We start from the raw sequence: 22,458 nt of genomic DNA, 5'->3' as shown, positions 1-22,458 counted from the left end.
AATTATTAATTTCTTGATTCTGACCCTGTATTTTATCCATAATTACAAAACTGGAACAACACTTCATCTCACAAGGTCAGAAAGTTTACCTGATTTCATATGTGACCAGATCTGATCCAATCAGGCTAAAGTCGGCTGTAACAAAACTGAGATATATGCAAAAAGACAGGAGAAAAACAATAAAAAACATTAAGAAAATAAACATATAAAGGGTTCATTGCACCCAACTCAAGAGACCTTGGGATTCAACATCAGTAAGTGTATATGTAGGTACTGAGCAAGTTAGTAATGGTTGCAACTCATTTTTCAATATTTCCGACTTTGGCCCGAGTGGATCAGATCAGGTCACATACGTAGTATGATTTATTGAGCAAGGAATACCCTTTTTCTTAAATTTGCTTGTCTTGGATACCCTATTCATGTTACGTACCGTATGTACAGTTCTTTGTTCCTGAAAATGGCCCTTTATACCTGAATTTTTGTTCACAGATAATACCCACTAGTCAATGACCAGTACCCCCTTCCCCCTTGGCAAAATATTTTAATCACGACTGTGATAATGTGTTGACCATCTTGTGTTGTCAACCATCCGGGTCATCAAATTCCTCTTCCAAGGCCCTATTGTAATTACATCTCAATATGAACTCTGTAGGTGCATCTGGGGTAAATCTTCTAGAGAATTCACGAGACATCATGATCCTTGAGATTGTCTGGTAACAACGACCGTCTGCTCTCCAGCCGGATTGATCGCCGTACCGGAGTGATCATAAGTCCTGGAGTGTAGTATGGAGTGGCGTTTACTCTGTAAGAAAAATTGAAATGGACCGAAAAAGGAAAACATTATTTAGAGAAAAATGACTTTGCAGAAGCTTGTTTTGAGAGTACTCTGAAAAACATTATACTTTGATCAGCTCATAATCAGCAGGCCTTAAAACATCACAGATTAATATCTATATACATGTATATATTTTGTTTTGAGAATTGTTTTGTGATGATCTCGCCAGAAACATCACAAATTATTGAATTCAAGTCCTACACATTGTTTATTTTTTAAACACCCACAATAGAGACCAGCTACGTCATCTATACTAATCTTAATATCGGTCTTCTTTTCGGCATAGTGATAAAAGCCGAACAATTCCCCAGATGAATTTTGCACAATATGGTCTAAAATTAGAAAATGTTGGTTGAAATTCCCAAATCCTTCACACTTTTTATTGGTTGTTGGATCTGGAATAGTTTAAACTGGTTACTTTAGTTAGGGTTCCCAAAACCTGGGCATATAATTGTAAACATGTAGTCAATATTTGTACTATACTATTATATGCAGAGATTAAGGGAACAGATAAAACCCCAAAACATTAATACCACCAAATTGATTCGCTGTATAAGTGATGATGTAATAGGATTAACTACCATAGCAAAAGATATCAATTTTGAATATATAGCCCTGCCCTGCCCTCCAGTCAAAGCACCTTTATGTTGTCCTCAGGAGGATATCAACCAAGTAAGTAAGTAAGTAAGTAAGTACCTACAACGTGTATGCGGTACCTATGCATTGAAAAATACATGTCAAAGAAATGCTGATTACTCGCACCTGTAAGATTAGTATCTTTGAAAAGAGCGGTATTGTATTCAATCTATGATTGCAGACATACACAGGTGATGAGTGCAACCTGCTTGTAGTGCGATATATTCAAAAATTGTATTCATCTATTGCTATGGTATCAAATGAAGGATAAAACCAACAGCGACATCCAGACAGGCTTCCATATTAATGCAGGAGCATGCAAGGTTGTGCGTCATTTAGAGAAGAGCATGCAACATCAACTGGCCCTCATGAATATGAGTAACACAGAATTTATAGAGCATGTGATGATTTTGGGTGTTCAGAATGATTAGGCGTCGGCGATTCCAGTTGAAATACATACACCCCATATGGAAGACATGACCTTACTCTCCCACACAGGAGGTGTAGATAAATTTCAAATGGTCACACATTCATGTAAACCCATCTGAAATTCACACTCCCTGTGACGTGTGTGGAAGATTAAAGCCATGTCTTCCACAGGGGATAATGGATTTCAACTGGAATAGATCATTGCATTGCTCTTTATTAGTATGGTTCAAAGATGTTTTACTTTAGTAAAACCTAGATACGCTTATGCGTATACTGATGCATGGCCCTGAACGTAACCGTCCTGGCTGAAATCCAGAAATGACGTCATTTGTTCTGGTGCTGTCACTTCCGGTAACGAGGAGGAAGAACATGCCTTTTGCAAACAAAATGGCCGACAAGTCCCGGCCCCTTTCCAGCGAAAATACAGCTTATTTAGCCAATGTGAACATGGGGTCATCGCCAGAAATATTTTCCTATCATATTTTTTATTTTATTTTTTATTTTTTATTTATTTCTTCTTTAACCTGGGACATGCAATCAGTGACCAGCACTGTTCTCCCTTGCTGCCCAGGATACAACACAGATAAACAACAAACATGAATTTAAAAGTAATTAAAAATATACATAAAAGTCATAAAATTAATACCATATAAATTATACACATACTAGGTACAAGAAATTTAAATAACATATGATAATTACATTTACAATGTGCTACATAAAAGAGATATTATTGCAAGTTAGTATATATGTTCTTGAAGACATTTGCATTGACAGGAAGGGGATTTTTGATGTTCCGGGAAAGATCATTCCAGGCCTTAGCCCCCCTGAACAGGAAAGTTCTCTTGCCAGTCTCAGTGCGCATCTTATTTATAACCAGATTCCCAGCGGTCGATGATCTGAGAGTATGATTGGTATAAGCATCAATACACTTGGTGAAAATATATGGACTAACACGTCAGGTATATGGTCTATTGGACTAACACGTCAGGTATATGGTATTTCACAATATAACAGTAATAGAAAGAAAAGGGGAAGTGTTTGTTTGTCGGATCTTTGACGAAACGACCAGTTCTAATGACGTCACTATGTAAACAACGTAGCGGTATTAATAATTAATTAGGTAATACCAAATATGGAAACCTCCAAAAGTATGCTAATTTGAAGTTCAACGAATCAGAATACGATCCGCTACCTCCAAAACTATGCAAATGAGTTGAAGGAGGTTACGTGAACATGTAGAGTATTTCTTCTCTTGTTTATAGTGGACCTCTGTGGTATGGTTACTTCAGATGACACAGGGCGAGTTTCCTTCCACAAGGTTAGCACTGCTCTTTATTAGTACGGTTACTTCAGATGACACAAGGTGAGTTTCCTTCCACAAGGTTAGTACACATGCACACACAAAGCAACCTTACCTTTTGAATAACGGTGTGGTGTCTGTCAGGCAGTATTTTAATCCAGAAAGCTGGGCTAAACCAGTTGGTTTGACGACACTTGAGGCAATCTTTTCAACTGAATGGGCTTTGGGTGTCTCCTGCATAAATACACACAAAAGATGCAATTCAATACTTTTATATACACTAAATTGCGTTTTGATGTACGTTTGTAATTTTAAAATCATGTTTGCACCAGGTATACATGTACCAATTACAAAATAGTAAACACCCTCCATCAAAACCAGAAAGAAGCGTGAGGAGCAGTACAAGATCATCAGAACAAGAACAGAAGTATACAAGAACAGCTATTTCCCATCGACCATACAGAACAAATTAACTCCCTGCTTCAATAGAAAACTCAACATCAAGCCAAACCTTCAGAAGCAAGATCCAGCAGCTGGCCTCCGGTGATCAATCTGAGCTCTATATGGGCTCAGTTGCTCCAACAACTGCATCACTCAACTTGTCTGCACCATGTCTTCACTCTATATATTTTTGCACCCTTTGTCGTGAGTGTTGTGGTTTTTATCATCGTCATCGGTGGTGGCAGTGATTTGAGTGATGATTTTGTCTGTTCTGCACTGGATGTGAAGATGCACCGCTAGTCATAATACCATGTATATACATGCATGGTCTACCCAGAATTCAGTAGAAGGGTAGTAAGTACATATTTGTCCTATCTTCCCAGAGAAGATACCTTACACTTCCCACAATGCATTTCTTCCATTTCAATTTTCTGTACTGATTTGCTATCTAGTGCAACATGGGTTGATAGTGACAAAAAGTACCTCAAAGAACAAAGAACATTCAGATCCTGCAAAATATGTTTAGTTTGTCTATTCTCAACATGAAACAAAAGGGAACCTGTACAAAGTAATGGGAGTATCATTTGATATAATGAGGTGTTGGATCATGTTGCAAAGGATTCTGGGAAGGGTAACATATCTTCTCTGCTACCTTCCCAAACAGAAAGAAAGAACCGGTTAATAAACAAACCAACCTGTAATTCTGGTGAAGTATACATCATCTCTGATGGTGGTGTGAAGGTAGGGGTGGATGATGGTGTAATGTCTTTTGTTTCCTCATGGTCTTCTTTTCCCATTCTTATCACAAAATCCTTGAGGGCTTCTTTGATCTCATCTACTGGCTGTCAGTACAATATTGTTAAATTCAACACAGTTATTAAAAATCATTACATTTCAATTCAGCATGAAGAATACAAACAATGGAAGGCATGACTATAATCTCCCACACTTGATTCCATCTGAAATTCTGTTCAAATTCACACTCCCTGTGTGTGAAAGATTAAGGTCATGTCTTCCATAAATGGTGTATGGATTTCAATTGGAATAGCCCATTTACAAAATGGGTACAATTACCGAATAGGGTACAATTTGCTAGACTTTAGTCCAGGCCTCGTTTACAGAGTTTAGGGTGAGGGTTAGGGTAGGGCAATCTTGTAAAAAGACTAGTTGAGTTGCACCCTATTTGGTAATCGCTCCACAAAATGTTAACAGTTCAATTTTATCAAGTTGTTTGTCTGTGATGATTATGTTTCAGGTACCGAAACTTTATCAGTCAAATCACTCACATGCTCAAATATCTGTTCACTTTTGTTCCACCCTGTGGACATAACTGTCTTTTTAACAGTGTCTCTGATTGGTTAATTACAAGATACAACACCTGAGTACACAATCAAAATACAGCTTTAAGATCTCTTAGCAATTTTAAACTTAATCCCCTTCAGCCCCTACTGACTATTCTTACCATATCTCTGATTGGCTCAATACATGATACAACCCTCATTATAACTAATCAAAATAGTTCTTACAGCTTACCTGAGCACCAGCTTCTGCTGCCTCTTCAAAAACTCCCACAACATCATGATAATCGGCACCATCTAACTCTGTTGCAGTAGCCCTGCATAACCAGTACTTAGCGCACTGTTCTACCATAGGAAGACGTCTGCTGATATCATCTAACCAGTTGTTTACATGGTCCACAGGACATCCCTGTGATTGATAAACATATTAGGTACTGATATTTGGGCTATTCCAGTTGAAATCCATACCCCCCCCCCCTATGGAAGACATGACCTTAATCTCACACACATGGAGTGTACATTTTAAATGGAGTCACCCATTCAGGTAACCCCATTTGAAATTCACACTCCCCGTGTGTAAGGTTAAGGTCATGTCTTCCATAGGGTGGTGTATTTTAAATGGAATAGCCATTTGCTATGAGGTAGTTATAGCCATAAAGTCAAACTACAATCTTAAACTTTTTCTCTAACAATATCATGATTAGGGTTAGGGTTCATTTTCAAAATGTTCAATAAAATCACAAAATAATGAATTATATCTGCAAATGACTTTCTGATGCAGCATAAAAAGGAAGATCATGCGCGCAGGCAACTTAGTGCTCAGAGGATGGTCCTCTCTGAATAGAGTCCCCATTTGATGTCAGGAATGATTTCAAATGTTTAAACTCAGTACTCAGTAAATTATCCACTTTTCAGTTTTGAAACTTTGACTCTAGATAACTTACTTCGTGTAACAATGTAAGACACTCATTAAGTGTAGCATTGAGTTCCTCTCTTGCCTGGGTACTGCATTTTACCTCACCGTCTGGTACGTCAACATGGTGAAGATGAGGGCGTGCCGGTGTTGGCGTGTGAGACCTGCGTTTCTCCCGACGTCGACGATCTGCCGGTGTGTTCTTTTGGAAGTTGAGCAGATGGCTGTATCTGGAAGGAGTCTTGCCTTTTTCTATCAACCACTGCTGTAAGCGATCCCTAAAAGACAAGTAGATTGATTAACTCATTCCTTCATTCCTTCCTTTGATTCATATTTCACACAAAAAAAACCTTCAACTAATCCTATAACATGTTTACGATCATAAATACCTTCACAACCAGGATCAGCTCCCTGGCCGAATTTAAGCACAGGTTGCCCGAGAGTACTTAGCTAGTTGTTCTTTGCCAAAGGGAATTTCGAGTCGGGTCAATTTTTCACAGTACAAACTTATGTGACTGTGCAGGGGCTCCACCTCTCATCACCACACACTGATACACCGGAGTCATAACCCTCCTACAAATTCTACAATGTTTTACACGTACCTCATGTCAATTTTCTTCTTGGGCGTGACACTGGGTGTTGCAGTGGCTCCCTCTCCAACTTTTGCCAAGCGAGGGCTACATCTGACTGGTGTGGTGAATTTCACACTCCTCCGCTCTGTCCTTGCAACTTTGTTGACTTGTTTCAAAGCTGATTTGCCAACTGATCTCTTCCCTGCTGATCTGGTAGCACTCTGATGTTTTTGCCCTTGGAATGATGGTCTATCACTTAATGAAGTTGAGGGTGTTGTGACCGTGTTTCTCGTATCGATGCTCATTACTGTTTCAAGTGTGGAATGTATCACAAAGTCACACTCATCGTCACTCAATATTTCTTCAGATTCTGCTGATTGTACCCTGTCAACTGTTGATGTTAAGTCTTGTTCCACCCCTGTGTTAGAAGTACAAGGGGATAGAGTGGTGGAACCAGCTAAACCATGTGTAACATGTTCCAAGTCTTGTTCAGCTTCAAAGTCCTGTTCTGTCCCTGTGATACTAACCCTACCAGGATATAGAGCTAAACTGATGGAACCAGCCAGGCCATGTGTAACTTGTTCCGAGTCTTGTTCAGCTCCAAAGTTAGAAACATTATGAGGTGATGAAGATGGAGACAGATTAAACGGAGGAACCGGGTCAGTTTGTTCGTGTTGCCAGTTTTGTTCACCATTCTTCCCTTGTTTCTCTGTGGTGGTAGGGCGGGTGCAAGATAAATTATGTGATCTCCTTTGCTTTGAATTCTTCAATTCATCTCCAAACATGGCAGATGTTTTACAATCAGCTGGTGTCTGCCTTGATGAACGTTTCCCGGTGTTTATTAATGGTGTGCCGCCTCCTCTCCATGGTCTCTTCGTTCCTTTGGTGACTGACTGCTCATTTCCCTTTTTGGCTTTCCATCGTTCTAATTTTTTGCTGTTTGAAATTATGATTGAAGAAAACATTAAATAAAATATTGGATTAGTTAACTGTTGTTACTGAAAACTAAATTAGAGAAATGGTACATGAAGTACAATTCTAACAAATTGGGACTTTTTGTGACGCTACACACAGGCACAACGCCTAGACGTTGATCCACAAGCCTCAGCACACTTTACAGGTTGTCGCTGACCACTACAGCCCCACATCATTCCATAAACCATTTAACAACAAATGGAAAAATAGGTAATGAGCCAATTTCACATTGTATGGGATTATTACAGATGTACTGGTTTTTTTACAGAGCCCCTGATTGGATAATTACATGTAAATCATCTGATGAGTAACCAATCAAAATAGAGCTTATTACAGAACTCTTCAATGTACTTTCTTATCCAGGCCCCTCTAGTTTGGGACCCTGGGAGGTTTAAAAAATTGTGAAACCAATTGAGGCTATTGTAAGCTCAGTCGCTAGGTGGCGCTAAGCGCTTAAAATTCTTCTTTTTTTTGCTCTTTGTATACCATAATGCCAGGATGTACCACATGTATTTTAGGGTCATTTTAGCCTCCAGAAAAAAAAATTAAATCCTGACCGACTGACCCTGCTTAAAAAGTCCATCGCCCGTAAAACAAGAGTGTGTTTTTTTTGTCACCTTATGGTCATTTATTTACCTCATAGGTGTTTCTGGTGATTGCGGTAGTTGTCTTCTTGCTTTTATGGGATTTCCATTGGCATGTATCAACTCCTTCTTCTTCAAGCTGTTGCAAATAAATATAGCATGAAATCAGTAGCTTGTTCGGCTCACAATTGACAGAAAAAAACAAGACTCATAACATTGTGTTTTAGTATTAGAATGGCGTGCACGCAGTTGGGCGTAACACTTACGCTAGTTGTGTGTTGCAGAATGTGTGACTGGCATACACTTATTGTGAATTTACTTGAGCTTTATTGATGCACACAAAAACAAAATCATTTACGCCAAGTATAAGGGCTAAAGTTTGTTCGGCTTATAGGCAAAAAAAGAAGACTCATAACATCCGTGTATTGATATAGAATCTGTGTACGCAGTTGGAGGCAGCACTTACGCTAGTTGCGCGTTGCATAATGCATGACTGGCACGCTTAATATAGCGGAATTTACGCGAGCATGATTTGGGACTTTATTGACGTGCACAGTAACAAAAATAAACAGCTGTCCCAGGTAGGTTGTCCAAAGATATGGTGAACACTACACATAGGTCATAGTAAATATTCATGTGAAACATTATTTTTGCATTTTTGTGAAACCCTTTCCATTTTCAGACAATTTGACAAGTTGACCTCAATTCAAATAACCTCTGACCTCAGTATATGACCTTCAACACCACCATAACATGGAAGTTCCTAAAATGCAGTTTTGGCTTAAGTTTGGTTGAAATTAGATGTAAACTGTTCATGTTCTGAGACCAGAATTTGTATTTTCAGCCTATTTATAAGTTGACCTCAAATGACCTTTGACCTCAGCATATGACCTTGAACACCACCATAGATGAGGGTTCCTGTAGTACAGCTATGACCCAAATTTGGTTGCAATAGGATTTGAACTGTTCATAATTGTTGACGGACAAACTGACTGATTGACGCACACACTGACTGAATGACGGACACATGATTTGTGATGCCATAATAAGGTCTTTTCCTTTGGACGACCTAAAAACCGAATAATTTTTGCCTATTATAAGCATGAGTGCACCACCACATGGCAAATTACGATCATTCATATTTCGCAATATAAAAATGGCAACTGTTGTTCATGTACATGTTTCACTATGCTCCAACTGTGATAATGCATCAGAAATTGCATTTAGTGGCTGTAATTGAAGGTGTTGATTTTACTAACAAATATTTTGACTTTTTAAAGCATATTAATTCTATACATTTATCTATAATCAAATTAAGTCATTCTTGGCCAAACTGGAACACTGTGAACGCTAGCGGCTCCGCGATAAACACACACGAATATAGCGCGGTACAGAAGAAAGTATACACTCGCCTTACACTGCGTACACGCTTAGTACACTACATGGACGCAACGCGCATGTTCCAGTTTGGCCAAGAATTACTTAATTTGATTATAATTGGGGATGTCATACATGTTATGCATTTTGGGGTCAAAAGTTAGGTTAAGGATTTTTCCACATATCTAATTTTGAGATTGCAAGTCTACAGATGGTCAGGTCTCTGGCTAACACCTGTACTCATTTACCTTTGCCTCCCAGCTTGCTGTGTCTTCTTTGTCATAGTCACATTCTTTGTATTGGCTGCATGCAGTGGCTTCTTTAACCCAACAGTGGCTTGCTTCCCTCCTCTTCCTCCTACTCCTGCTTGTTTCTTGGTGGCGGAAGTTTTCCATTTCTGCAGCCTCTCCAGCATAATCTCTGAAAATTGAAAAAATAAACAGAAGAAATTTGAGTGAGTGACACACAAAAAAGGGCAAAAAAGAGTACATTAACCCTAACACCCAGAGCGGTAAAGTGCTATCCAAAGGGAGAGAACAAACAACCCAGAGGGGTAAAGTGCTATCCAAAGGGAGAGAACAAACAACCCAGAGGGGTAAAGTGCTATCCAAAGGGAGAGAACAAACAACTCAGAGGGGTAAAGTGCTAGGGAGAGGAGGGGTAAAGTGCTATCCAAAGGGAGAGAACAAACAACCCAGAGGGGTAAAGTGCTATCCAAAGGGAGAGAACAAACAACTCAGAGGGGTAAAGTGCTATCCAAAGGGAGAGAACAAACAACTCAGAGGGGTAAAGTGCTATCCAAAGGGAGAGAACAAACAACCCAGAGGGGTAAAGTGCTATCCAAAGGGAGAGAAAAAACAACCCAGAGGGGTAAAGTGCTATCCGAAGGGATAGAACAAACAAAAAAGGAGAAAAGATGAACAAAGAATTCACATGGCACCCCCGGGATTCAACCCTCAGACCCCACGCAGAAGATCACAGACCTGTAGCTACGGCGGCGTTTCCGCGGGCATATATGACTTAGGGTGATTGCGTCATCGCATCATGTGACATGCATGCATGCGGACAGGTTTTCTGTGTTGGATTCTGTTGGATTGGGTAGTGTTAGGGTTAACAAAAACCAAACAATTTTCGCCCTATAAGACGAACAAACTTTAGCATGCCATGTGTACCTGCTGTAATAATGCCACTGACATTGACCAATCATAAAAAGAAGATTTTGGGGTAAGTTAGGCAATTTTGACAGATGACAAATGGTGAGAATTTTAATACCAGAATTTATGCCTAACTCAGCTGTTTTGTCTGAAGATTGAAATTGCTCTTTGTCACAGGCCAAAGTTTCAGAAAGTCACATGGTTATGTTTAATATCACCTTAATCCTTTCTGATGATTCCTTTTAATTTGTCTCATTATCAATCTTGTTGAAAGATTGGTGAATATGTTTTCATGCTCAAACCATATTTTGTACTTTTTCTAAAAACTACAAAATTGAGTTGGGCACTTACCCTTGGACAGAGAAAACCAAAGGACAATGATACAAAGTTCTGCTGATCATGATGGCAATTAAACAAGTCATCCTTTCTTGCGCACTTGGAATTTGTTTCCGAATCAACACCAATTACCTCTGATCTCATTTATATGTGGTATACATTGTACTAACAAAGTATTCTACCCGCAACCAACTCAAAGATGAACTTGTTGATCAAAACAATACAGTACACATTCATACAATCACAAGAACAATCAAAGATTGGAATGATCTGCCGGCTGCCACCAAACATAACCTCAACAAATCAATTACTGAACCAGCCCAATTCAAGCAAGCACCACACACCCACTTTGAGACTAAGGAATCAAAGACTACATAAATAAATCTTCGCATGCACACTCATTGTATGTGCTCATCAGCTTCCCTACACTCGGTTTCAGAGAAGAGGACAGTCCCTTGCTTAGATTGACATATAAGTGCCCTGTTTTAATGAGTGCATGAGTGACATTTGCGGAGCTTTATGCAATTCCCTTCATTTCAAGAGCGCTGATCTGCACCGACCAACATTTTGATGTGTAATCGACCCAGGTAATCGGCCAATCAGATTATCAGTCTGTTGTTATGATTGTCAGACAATTGAATCAGCATATCAGAACCCCACTCTTCTGTGTTTACGCTGTGCACTCTCTCAAAATGTAAACAACTGCCGGTTAGAAGGATTGAACAGTATTTGAAGAGCTTGTTTTCCCAAACCATGTTTTGCACTGTTTCAATACAAAGCCATGCTCTGAGACAGGAAAACTGGTCTCTGAAACAAAATTTCATCATTAAAATCTTGATTTTTTTGCCGAAAAAATTATAGAAATAACTACTCAGGTCACTAGTATGGTTCCAGTTTATTCTCTTTATTAGTAGGCCTACTCATAAAGTAAGAAAATTGTCATATACACATTACGCCATTTAGGGGTCCGTTTTCGTGTCTTACGCCAATAAGTGGTGAAATTTGCAACCCCTGAATACGCCATTTTTAGGGTCGAATTTTGAGATGATGTGACAAGCATGGGTACCACTTTAGTGTGCAAATGAACCCCTGGGGTTCTTCTCTGCCAGAAACTGTATGTAAGGAGGAGGAGGATTGGGCAGTCACGTACAGTATTTACAAAGAAGAACTTCAAGAAGAAGATGAAGTCAAGTACCTTTAGTTAGTTCCAGTAACTGTAACTCAGTATCTTAAAAATTTATCATTAGGAAGATTTTGGATTCAGGTCCGTAGATGTCATGTGTATGATAAACTGACACTCAAAGTCTTGCTTGCATAGTCTTTGAGGGTGGTGAGCGTGAGCCGTGAGTCGCAATGGCCAATACCCTCAAAGCCAACCGGATGCTAGGACTCATCAAGAGGAATCTGAAACACTGCCACAAAAAAATAAAAGAAAAGGCGGACATCTCCCTTGTCAGGCCCCATCCGGAATATAGCTCCACTGTGTGGAATCCCCATCATCAAACTATCATTCAGGTTGAAGCCATCCAGAGGAGAGCTGCCAGATTTGTACAGAATGTGTACCAGCATACTGAGAGTGTAACAGCATTACTCCAGAACCTACAATGGGCCTCACTTCAATCCAGAAGGGAATCAGCCATCAAGATCATGATATACAAGATCAGTAACAACCTCATCACCACTGACAAAGACCTGTACCTAAACCAGATGGTCAACACCAGACTTAGATCTTACCATCCAGCCAGATACCAACTTCTCACCACTTCTCGCCCCTCTAGTGATCACAAAACTCTTCTTAAATGATGTATGCATTTACAAAGCTGTAAAATAAGTTTCACCTTCTGAAACATCTTTTTTTCAACAAGTTATTACTGAAAGATTACAAAATAAAAAGAAATATGAAAAATCTTCAAAAAAGGAGGAGGGCGCGGACGAGAAACATGTAAATGATGTTTTTTTTTTTTACTCGGCCTAAAGTGAGTATTTTACTATAATCAAATTAAGTAATTCTTGGCCAAACTGGAACATGCAGTCATGCACGTTGCGTCCATCTAGTGTAATAAGCGTGTACGGAGTGTAAGGCGCGTGTATACTTTCTTCTGTACCGCGCTATATTCGTGTGTGTTTATCGCAGAGCCACTAGCGTTCACAGTGTTCCAGTTTGGCCAAGAATTACTTAATTTGATTTAATACTAATTAGACTAATGCAAACAAAACTTGCCAAAATAAAACCCTGGAGGCACCTTACGGGAGTATCTACAACAATCAGCAATGACGCAGACGCCGACAAACTCCAAACGCCAAAGAACCAATACAACATACATATTCACTAAATCAGAGATGTCACAGGCTGACCCAAAAAATCCTGAACTTGCGGCGTGAAGCGAGCGGTTATCAACAAGAAACATGGCCGGGGGTCCGGGGCACGCTTAAGGGGTGGTAGGGGTCGAGGAGGCGAAGCCCCCCGAAGCCAGATAGTTTCTGCACATTTAGCACCACAGTAAAGGCCATTTCAGAGGGTAAAAAGAACAGTTCAAAGCTCCTGGCTTGTTCTACACTTTTAATAAAAAGTGCTTGCTTCTTCCGGAAAACATGCTTTAAAGTTTTCAGTTTCCTATACTTTTATGTACAAGAGACACTCTTTTTTGGCTTTATTACATGGACAATATGGCTGATGTTGTTATATGTGAAGCAGAAAGATACATTGTAAGACAATAGGGCCACTCCAAAAGCGACAAAAAAAAATTATAAAAAAAAAAATTTAAAAAAAAAATTGTAAAAAAAATCCGAATTTTTTTTAATCCCCAAATCGAAATCCGGATAAATCCGAAATGTGACATCTCTGCTAAATGGTTCCGTTCTTAGTCAAACAAATTCACACACATATCTTGGTGTAGACATCTCAAACAACATGAAATGGAAAAATCACATCAGTCAAGTAGCTGCAAAAGCTAACAGATCACTGGGATTTATAAAAAGAAATCTACGGGGATGCACTGAAGATATCAAGAACATGGCTTATAAATCATTGGTGCGACCTTCCATGGAGTACTGCGCTGCAGTCTGGGACCCTTACATCGCGGACCAAATATACCAACTTGAAGCTGTTCAGCGCAGGGCTGCCCGCTTTGTTAAAAACATCTATGACAGGTGTAGCAGTGTCACCGACATGATGACGGATCTGGAGTGGCCACTTCTATCTACCAGATGGAAGATATCACGTCTCAGCCAGTTCCAGAAAGCCTATGAAGGTCACCTAGCCATCCCGGTCCAAACCCTACTGCACCCGGTAACACGCTCCACCAGGAATAATCACAGCAAAGCCTTCATACCACCACAACCGTCAAAGGACACCTACAAAATCTCATTTCTACCAAGGGCTGTCACCGAATGAAACTCACTGCCAGAATCATCAATAGCAATAACTGATAGCCTTCAAAGCACATAGAACTACAAGAAATTTACAAATAGTGAAAAAAAAAAAGCACACACACCAGCCGAAATCCGGTTTATTTTCCCCACCTGGGGTGTTTTAGACTAAACTTGCCAGTCCTATATACGCCCGTACCTATGTATATTAAGGACTGGCTTACGCCATTTTGGATGTCAATGGGAAATACACACTTAACGATTTGCGCCGGTTAGAAACTTGAAATCTTTAAAATTTCATCAATGTATCTAGTGGTACCAACCTTATTGTGCTTGCTAATTTAAGACTTGGTTGAAACAAAATTAAGGATCGAATGCATTTTAGTGTCCAAAAGGCAAAATTATCGTCAAAGTTCTGTCGAAATCGGCACCCTTATGAAGGGTTCAGAATTCAAATCGAACGAAAATATCCGATCTTTAGATCAAAAACACAAAATTACAACTTTAAACGTACTATTGGCAAAAGACATTATTACCAAACAATATAGAATAGAAAATTTGACATCATTTTCTCAAAATATTGAAGAAATTTGTAGGTATGCCAGGCAAACACATTTGCTAGTCAGCCAAATTCACCGAAAATGTCAATGCATTTTTACATAGAAATTTAAAACAACTGGCAAGAAGGAAACCTACATAAATATGTTTTCTATACTTCACTTGACCCAAATATATGATTTTTTATGGTGATAAGACACTTTCGCTCATGGAATTTTAGAGGATTTTGATAGCAGTTCCATTAAAAAACCTGCTATCATTATGAGACAAAAGATCTAGAAACACCCCCGAAATGCCGTTTTGGGGAATTTTGCTAGCTGAATCTTTTTGACATTGTTTGATGAAAGTCAATCTTTGACAAGATGTAACTTTGCTACGGAAAGTGCTATGAAAAAAGGGTTTTCAGTTTTGGCTTTGTTTACTCAAGGGCTTTAATTTGATATATAAAATGATGCAGTTTGATGGCAAATTTGAATTCACCTAGCATACCTAAAATTTGCTCACTAGACATCGAAAAAGTACGCAATCCAATTCCCGTTCAAACGCGTGGGAAACTGAAAGACAGTGCATAATCCCAGAGAAGATGTAATAAAGAGGAGGGTCAACGGAATTGTATCCTTGAGATAATCCCGTAGGTAATCCTGTCGCATCTATTCATAGTCCTTTATTCTCAAGTAGTTAGACATCCACTTGAAATATCCTATGATGTTATGTGCGTGACCGCCCATGGTTGAACAATTTTCACTTCAGAATTGAAAATATTTCCAATGTTTCTATAGAGAATTTGATAAAAAGTATGAAACGTGTGTGTTAAGGACCTGCTGCTTGGATGGGATACCACATGTGGATAATACAAGAAAGAAATCGAGTGCTGTAAATTTTCCCCCCAAATCCACTGTTTTTTGTAAATATGTAAATTTCTAAAGAAGAAATTTTTAGGATTTTTTTAGAGAGGTGATGATTTGTTGATCATTTCTATTTTATTATTTTATGTATTTTCCTGTCATTTCCTGCCAACCTAATAGGCCATGCGTTTTGAGTTGGGGGATTATTGCCGGACATTGCATATTTTTGGGAAATCGCACCATTTTTTGTTTAGAATTAATTATTTCAGTGCCTGTAAATGCTACTATAGGCAAAGTATACATATTCTGAAAGGAAATTTCATGAGGAATCCAAAAATGTAGTTATTTCTGATGTAGGGGCAGTGCTAAGAAATATATATGAAGTTATAGAGGGAAATTTTTTTTTTAAATTACCAAAGATCAAGTGGTCCTATTTTAAAAATGCCTTACCCTACATCAAAATAGACTCCATATTTGCATTCTTCCCATCAAAAGCTTTCAGAAAATATATAGTTTTACTTTGCTACCTGCTACGGTGCTCAAATTGCGCAAGGGTTAAAACGCTCCATTCAAAAACGGTGCTAAATTTGATGAAATTAACAAATCATGCTCTGTCTAGAAAAATTAACTTTTCTAAAATACAAGAATGTCATATATATCATGTATCAAGTCATAATGTAGGCCTACAACTAGTTATTCACAGTATTTTGAAATTTGTTGTCCAAAATATGAAGTTAGAAGTTACATGTAGTAAGTTGCACATGATATCACAGTCATCAACAGGATTTAAAATAATAAGTTTCGCTGCTTTGCAGAATTTCAGATCTATGTTTGCAAGTCAATCCCAACACACAAAACAGTTTCTTTTGGAATGACTGCCTCCTGGGAAAGTTTCTTGTACAAAATTACTTAAAGAAAGATACAGGTACTGGTACAAACAATCGCAAAAACTGAGATTAAGTCAATGCTAATACACATGTATGCTCAACTGATGAACATTGAAGTTGACTTTAAATACATGTAGTCCTTTGAAATTGTGAAGACCAAAGGAGGGGGGGGGGTAGGGAGTTGAGCCATCCCCCACCCAAAATGAGTTGGTTAGCTAACTCAACCCCCACAAAAGAAAATTTCACCCCCTTCCCCAAAATTAAAAACCCAACGGCAACCCCCCATAGTGTGAAATTGAAAATTGGCCTGGTAAATACAAATTTTCTCCTTAATTTTGGGCTTAAATATAGTGTACAATTGACATTTTTTTGCACAATAATCACACCCAGTAATCACAGTACACAGGGTCCACCAGGAATTTGTTTGTTGATGCACCCTCAGAAAATGTACCATGATGCACCACTAAACATGTATAATACCTGGACCCCCCCCCCAAAAAAAAGGATTTTTAAAAAGACCATGTAAAATTAAGAAGGTTTGTAAGTTAAATATTTAAATATGACAGTGTATATCAAATCAGAAATGCAATCCCGATAAGTTCTCGCAAACTTCACTGGAAAAGAGCATATCCTGAGGCGGCATTTTCCGCGCAGGCACATCGTAAGCCAACTCCATCCTGGCTAATTAATTTAATTAAAACCCTAAAACTCTGAAGATTGCACATTCAGGATACTTAATAGTATTCAGGCTTGTCATATTTAGGCAATTTGACTAATTTGGGGCAAAAAAGCAAATCAGAAACAACATGTAAATAAGCTGGAGCAAACATATCTATAACACAAAAGTGCATATCATGGGCCAGCATATCATGGGCTGACTCCACCCTGACATTGTTTTCGTTCAGCTGCTATAACTTTTGAAGTATACATGCTATATTAAAAGTTAAGGTACTAATTTGAAGCACTCACTAAGAAGAGCTTTAATTTGGTATATAATTTACCTATGTAGGTATCTACAGTAATTAAACAATTCAACATTTATGCAAAAAATTCTGCGCAAATGTCCGGGCTCCAGCCTATGAGACCCCCAACTCATAACACATGGCCAATAAAGATATTCTGATAATTGATAACATTCTTTATCATAAATAATAGAGTCTGAAAGTGGCAACAAGTAGCAAAAATTATAATTTGCCATGGAACTTCAGTCATATTTTATCTGAAATCTGACAAGATGACAGGGCCTGCATGCATGGTGTGTATGTCATGATGACATGCACACACTGACCTATCACTAAAAGCAGTTAGCTGCAACTTGTGTATCACACCCATCCCTGGTTCAAACCCTATTGTGGTATTCTATTGTAAAGCAGCTAAATAGGGTGATTCATCATTTACTTTGAGTGAGCGGTCTCACACATATTTTGTTTGAGGATATCTTGATCAACCTCCTCTTTATTACATCTTCTCTGATAATCCCCCTGACTAGGGTGTTTAACCGTACTGAACTTGTCTTGAACTTGAACTTGAGAACAAGTTCTCAAACGTTCGAAATTTGTAGTTACTAAAACTACCAGCTTCACATGCACCTAATTTTTCACCTCAGCTAGCTTCACATCCAGAAGTCATTTACGAAGTACATGAAGAGAAGTAAGTAAGCTTAAAAATCAACCATGCAACCATTAAATCTTACCGTGTTCAGACTTCATTTTCGTGCGAGTAACTTAAAAATTATTCCAGTGCATTAACGTGTTGCTGGTTCATTAACATTTCTGTAAAATACCACCATGCCAGTGGCAGCAATGGCAGGTAAACTTCTGTTTTTGCCCGGGGGTTTTTGCTTTCTTTATTTGTTTACTTTCTCGAACCGGAAATAAATTGGAAAATCCGCTGAGCAAATCGGTGACAAAATTGACCAATCAGAAGACAGAATTTGGAGGGTGTGAGCGCCCTCTATCCTAAGTGGTGACGGTCTGTGAAATAGAAAAAAAGTTTCTTGAATTGAATTGAATTGAATTGAATTGAATTGAATTGAATTGAATTGAATTGAAGTTTCTTGAATTGAATTGAAGTTTCTTGACTTGAATTGAAGTTTCTTGAATTGAATTGAAGTTTCTTGAATTGAATTGAAGTTTCTTGAATTGAATTGAATAGGAAACTGGGTGGGCAAAATATTGATTGCCCAATAAATTATTTTGGCCACTCAATCAATTCAACTTGCCCATTGCCCACCCAGTAAATTTAATATTTGCCTACATAAAAATTGGGAACCATAATATCAAATATAAACCATAAAATTAGAAGCATGCATGATGCATCTATTGAAATCAACTTCCTTCTTGAAGGAATAGTACATATCACACAGAAGCATAATAGCTCATAATGGTGTAGGTGTGTTTTTAATAGATTTGAAACATCAGATTATTTGAAACTTAATACAATGAGCATGCTAATAATAATGATAATAAATATTATTATTATTATTTTATTATTATTATTATTATTTATTATTGTTACGGTATCATTATTATTATTGTTAGGCCTACAATTGTTTTATGAAAATAATTTTCTGCAAAAAATAGAACCTTTCAATGTTGAAAGAATGTATTGTCTGTTGTTTATAATATTGTTTATTACTTTTAATACCTTTCGACTGTGATTCTACCTCCTATTTATATTTTGTGCAACATTGGAGCTTATTTATTTATTTTAATATAACTAATGGACAAAAGCCGCAAAATACATATGTTAATTATAAATACTTGGAAAATATGTTAATATAATTCAGGGTTGACCATTTATAGGCCTATACTGTCAAATAAATACAGCAAAGATGCCACTTAAGGGCTGGGGTATGAACGTTTGGACAGTATTTATTTTGGGACATCAGAGCACATCAGACATATCGAATTGCATTCTGAATACGAAGAATGTCATTCTGATATCAAATAATTTTGATTTTTGAAATTCGCAATTTAATACACATTTTATGGCAAATCATTAAAATTGATATTTTTGATATTTAACAGTACTTGAAGTAAACTTTATAAATCTGATGATTTATACTTAAAGTGTATGTATGTGGGATGAAAAGCCGACGATCAATTGAAAATTTTGACCTTTCGTATTGAAGATATGGATTTTTTTTCCCAAAACACCAAAAAAAATTAGGTCTTTTTGGGAAAAAAATCCATATCTTCAATATGAAAGGTTAAAATTTTCAATTGACCGTCGGCTTTTCCTCCCTGCTACATACACTTTAAGAATATATCATTAGATTTATATAATTTACTTCGAGGACTGTTATATATCAAAATTTGAAAAATATCAAATTTTTATAATTTGTCATAAAATTTGTATTATATTGTGATTTTCAAAAATGAAAATTATTTGATATCAGAAAGACATGCTTCGTATTCAGAATGCAATTCGATAGGTCCGGGTGCTCTCATGTCCCACAAAAAATACTGTCGAAACGCAATAAACGCTCATTTTAGATCCCTTAATGCTCTGCGTGCTACCCATGCGCTTTAATGTAAAAAGTTCAAGTTTTGAATTATTTTTTCAAAATATCAAGAGCTATCTTAAGAACTACTGAATCAATACTAGGCTTGTTTGTACTTATTTTAATGCATTTTTCATGCTGATTCCAAATATGGTCATGAAAATTTACATTTATGAAATTTTTGAATTTAGATTTTTTTTTCTTAACTTGTCGTCTGCAGTCGACACCCGCGTGAAGAGAGTTAAACAAGAAACCGTGTGAAAAAAAAAAAGAAATACTGAGTCAATTTGTCCCAAAATGGGCTGAAGAATAAAAAATAAATAAATAAAGCATTACCCTTCACATGAATGATTTTACAGCTAGGACGTCATAAAGTCATAAGGGGCTATCATTTTCTTCGGAAGGGGTCCCTCCCAAATATACGGGGGTGGGGTCATAAATTTTGGAAAGTAAAATGGGGGTCATACAATTTCTGTGACCAAAATTTAGGAGTCACAAGATGCACAGATAGTGTATTTATTTAAATTAGAACCTTTCAATGTTGAAAGAATGCATTGTCTGTTGTTGACAATATTGTTTATTACTTTTAATACCTTTCGACTGTGGTTCTACCTCTATTTATATTTTGTGCAACATTGGGGCTATATATATTTATTTTATTCCCGCGAAGCGCGCAAAATTATGCAATTTTACACTATTTTATACCAAATCAAGGTGTTCACCGAAAGTGTGCGTATTTAAACAGAACTATACAAGGACTATTTCTTATAGGCCTACTTCTTTGAGTTGTTGGGGGGGTCAAAGAAAGAACTTTAAGAAGGAAATATTTAATCCCTGCTGATTTAATATTTAGTCGGCTTTTGTCATGTGTATCTGCGTCTTGTTTACTTTAGTCTTCAATCCTTCTACTCAAGTTCCGTCTTAGTTCCTCAGTCTCCAGGCCCGAGGCTTCTTCTTCCTTTCTGTCGCTGGCGTAGGCCTATAGACAAATACCGGTCAAGTTTACGGGGACATGCGCGTATCGTTAATCACACAAAACTTGTTATACTATTTTAGCCCCCAATCACGGTGAATTTGAATGTGACTTTTGAATTTGAATTTGGTGAAGTGCGTGCCGCGGAGCGCGAGGAAATTAACAATTTTATACTATTTTAGCCAAAAATCAAGGTATAATAGCGAATATTGCCAGTATTTTTACAGTAAATCTATTTAGAGCGGGAAGTATTAGCCGAAACGTGGTGATGGTGGTGGGGGTGATATTGTCCCCCCCCCCCCATCACTAAATGTGTGGGGGAGTGCCCCCCCCCCCCAATGCTTAGCGCTTCAGAATACCAATATCAGCAGTGTAGCTACTTCATCAATGCCAATATCAGCAGTAGACATGCTACTTCATCACTGCACTACCAAGATCAGTAGAAAGCTACTGTATCAATGCCAAATATCCACATTATATTATACTAGATTTCGCGGTTCTCGTGTCGGGCAGTTCTTGTAATAGGCCTATCTCTAATTGCCCAACACCCGTTACCAATATATCTGCCCTGACCTTTTAACTACCATGACTACTATGATATAGGCCTAGCGCCTAGGCCTACGTCTTCCAAGGAGGATCCCGAAAATACCCCGAAATTAGTAAACGCAATAACGCCTATATAACGGGTTATAATGCCTTACCATAACTGATTATTTTAATGTTAACCATTCTGGATGACCCCGGAAATAGTCATGTTCTACTGAAATAGGCCTATGCACGCGTTCCTTATTGAAATATGTGTTTAAAATAGGCCTATTGGTCCGATGAGATGCACCTGGTAGTCTAGTCACACTGTTAGGCTAGGCCTAATGCTTTCAGTTGCACACACTGCGCCCGTTGGTACTCAGCGAAAGCGATCCGCGCGCACGCGATAGCGCGCGGACTCAACGCAAGCGATCCGCGCGACGCAATAGCGCGCGGACTCAGCGAAAGCGATCCGCGCGACGCGATAGCGCGCGGACAGAGGACGGACACGCCGTTATTAGTATTAAGATGGCTATCATTAATACCAATATCAGCAGTAGATAGCTACTTAATCAATGCCAATATTAGCAGTAGATATCTACTTCATCAATACCAATATCAGCAGTAGATAGATAGCTACTTCATCAATGCCAATATCAGCAGTATACAGCTAATTCACCAATGTTAATATCAGCAGTAGATAGCTATTTCGTCAACAGGTCAATACCAATATCAGCAGTAGACAGCTAGTTCACTGCAATGCCAATATCAGCAGTTGATTAATATCAGCAGTAGATAGCTGCTTCATCGATACCGATATCAGAAGTAGCCTGACAGCTAATTCATCAATGCCAATATCAGCAGTAGATATCTACTTCATCAATGCCAAGAAGTATAGAAAGGGCTACTTCATCAATGCCAATATCAGCATTAGTTACTTCAT

At 38.1% G+C, this 22,458-nt stretch overlaps 1 protein-coding gene across 1 annotated transcript; it reads right to left on the bottom strand.

Annotated features, from left to right (window-relative positions):
- Nucleotides 1-4,228: 4,228 nt before the first annotated feature.
- Nucleotides 4,229-18,396, bottom strand: LOC140161007 (uncharacterized). The gene is made up of 7 exons (XM_072184380.1): nt 18,206-18,396; nt 9,612-9,783; nt 8,039-8,125; nt 6,458-7,363; nt 5,887-6,133; nt 5,178-5,351; nt 4,229-4,486 (listed from the first exon to the last, which is right to left on the bottom strand). Exons 1-7 carry the CDS (start codon nt 18,219-18,221, stop codon nt 4,250-4,252), a joined length of 1,839 nt encoding a protein of 612 aa, XP_072040481.1. The 5' UTR covers nt 18,222-18,396; the 3' UTR covers nt 4,229-4,249.
- Between the last annotated feature and the right edge of the window lie 4,062 nt (nt 18,397-22,458).

This window comes from Amphiura filiformis, chromosome 9, assembly GCF_039555335.1.
Source record: "Amphiura filiformis chromosome 9, Afil_fr2py, whole genome shotgun sequence".
Classification (NCBI taxonomy): domain Eukaryota; kingdom Metazoa; phylum Echinodermata; class Ophiuroidea; order Amphilepidida; family Amphiuridae; genus Amphiura; species Amphiura filiformis.
Note: the sequence above shows the minus strand (reverse complement) of the source record. Positions and strands in the feature narration are given on the sequence as shown.

What these genes read in the sequence shown, in the direction of transcription:
- LOC140161007 (XM_072184380.1), bottom strand. An exon ending in CAGCAAGCTGGGAGGCAAAG is followed by an intron (nt 8,126 to 9,611) that starts GTAAATGAGTAC and finishes TATTTGCAACAG; the next exon opens with CTTGAAGAAGAAGGAGTTGA. An exon ending in CAGCAGAAGCTGGTGCTCAG is followed by an intron (nt 4,487 to 5,177) that starts GTAAGCTGTAAG and finishes TTGTACTGACAG; the next exon opens with CCAGTAGATGAGATCAAAGA.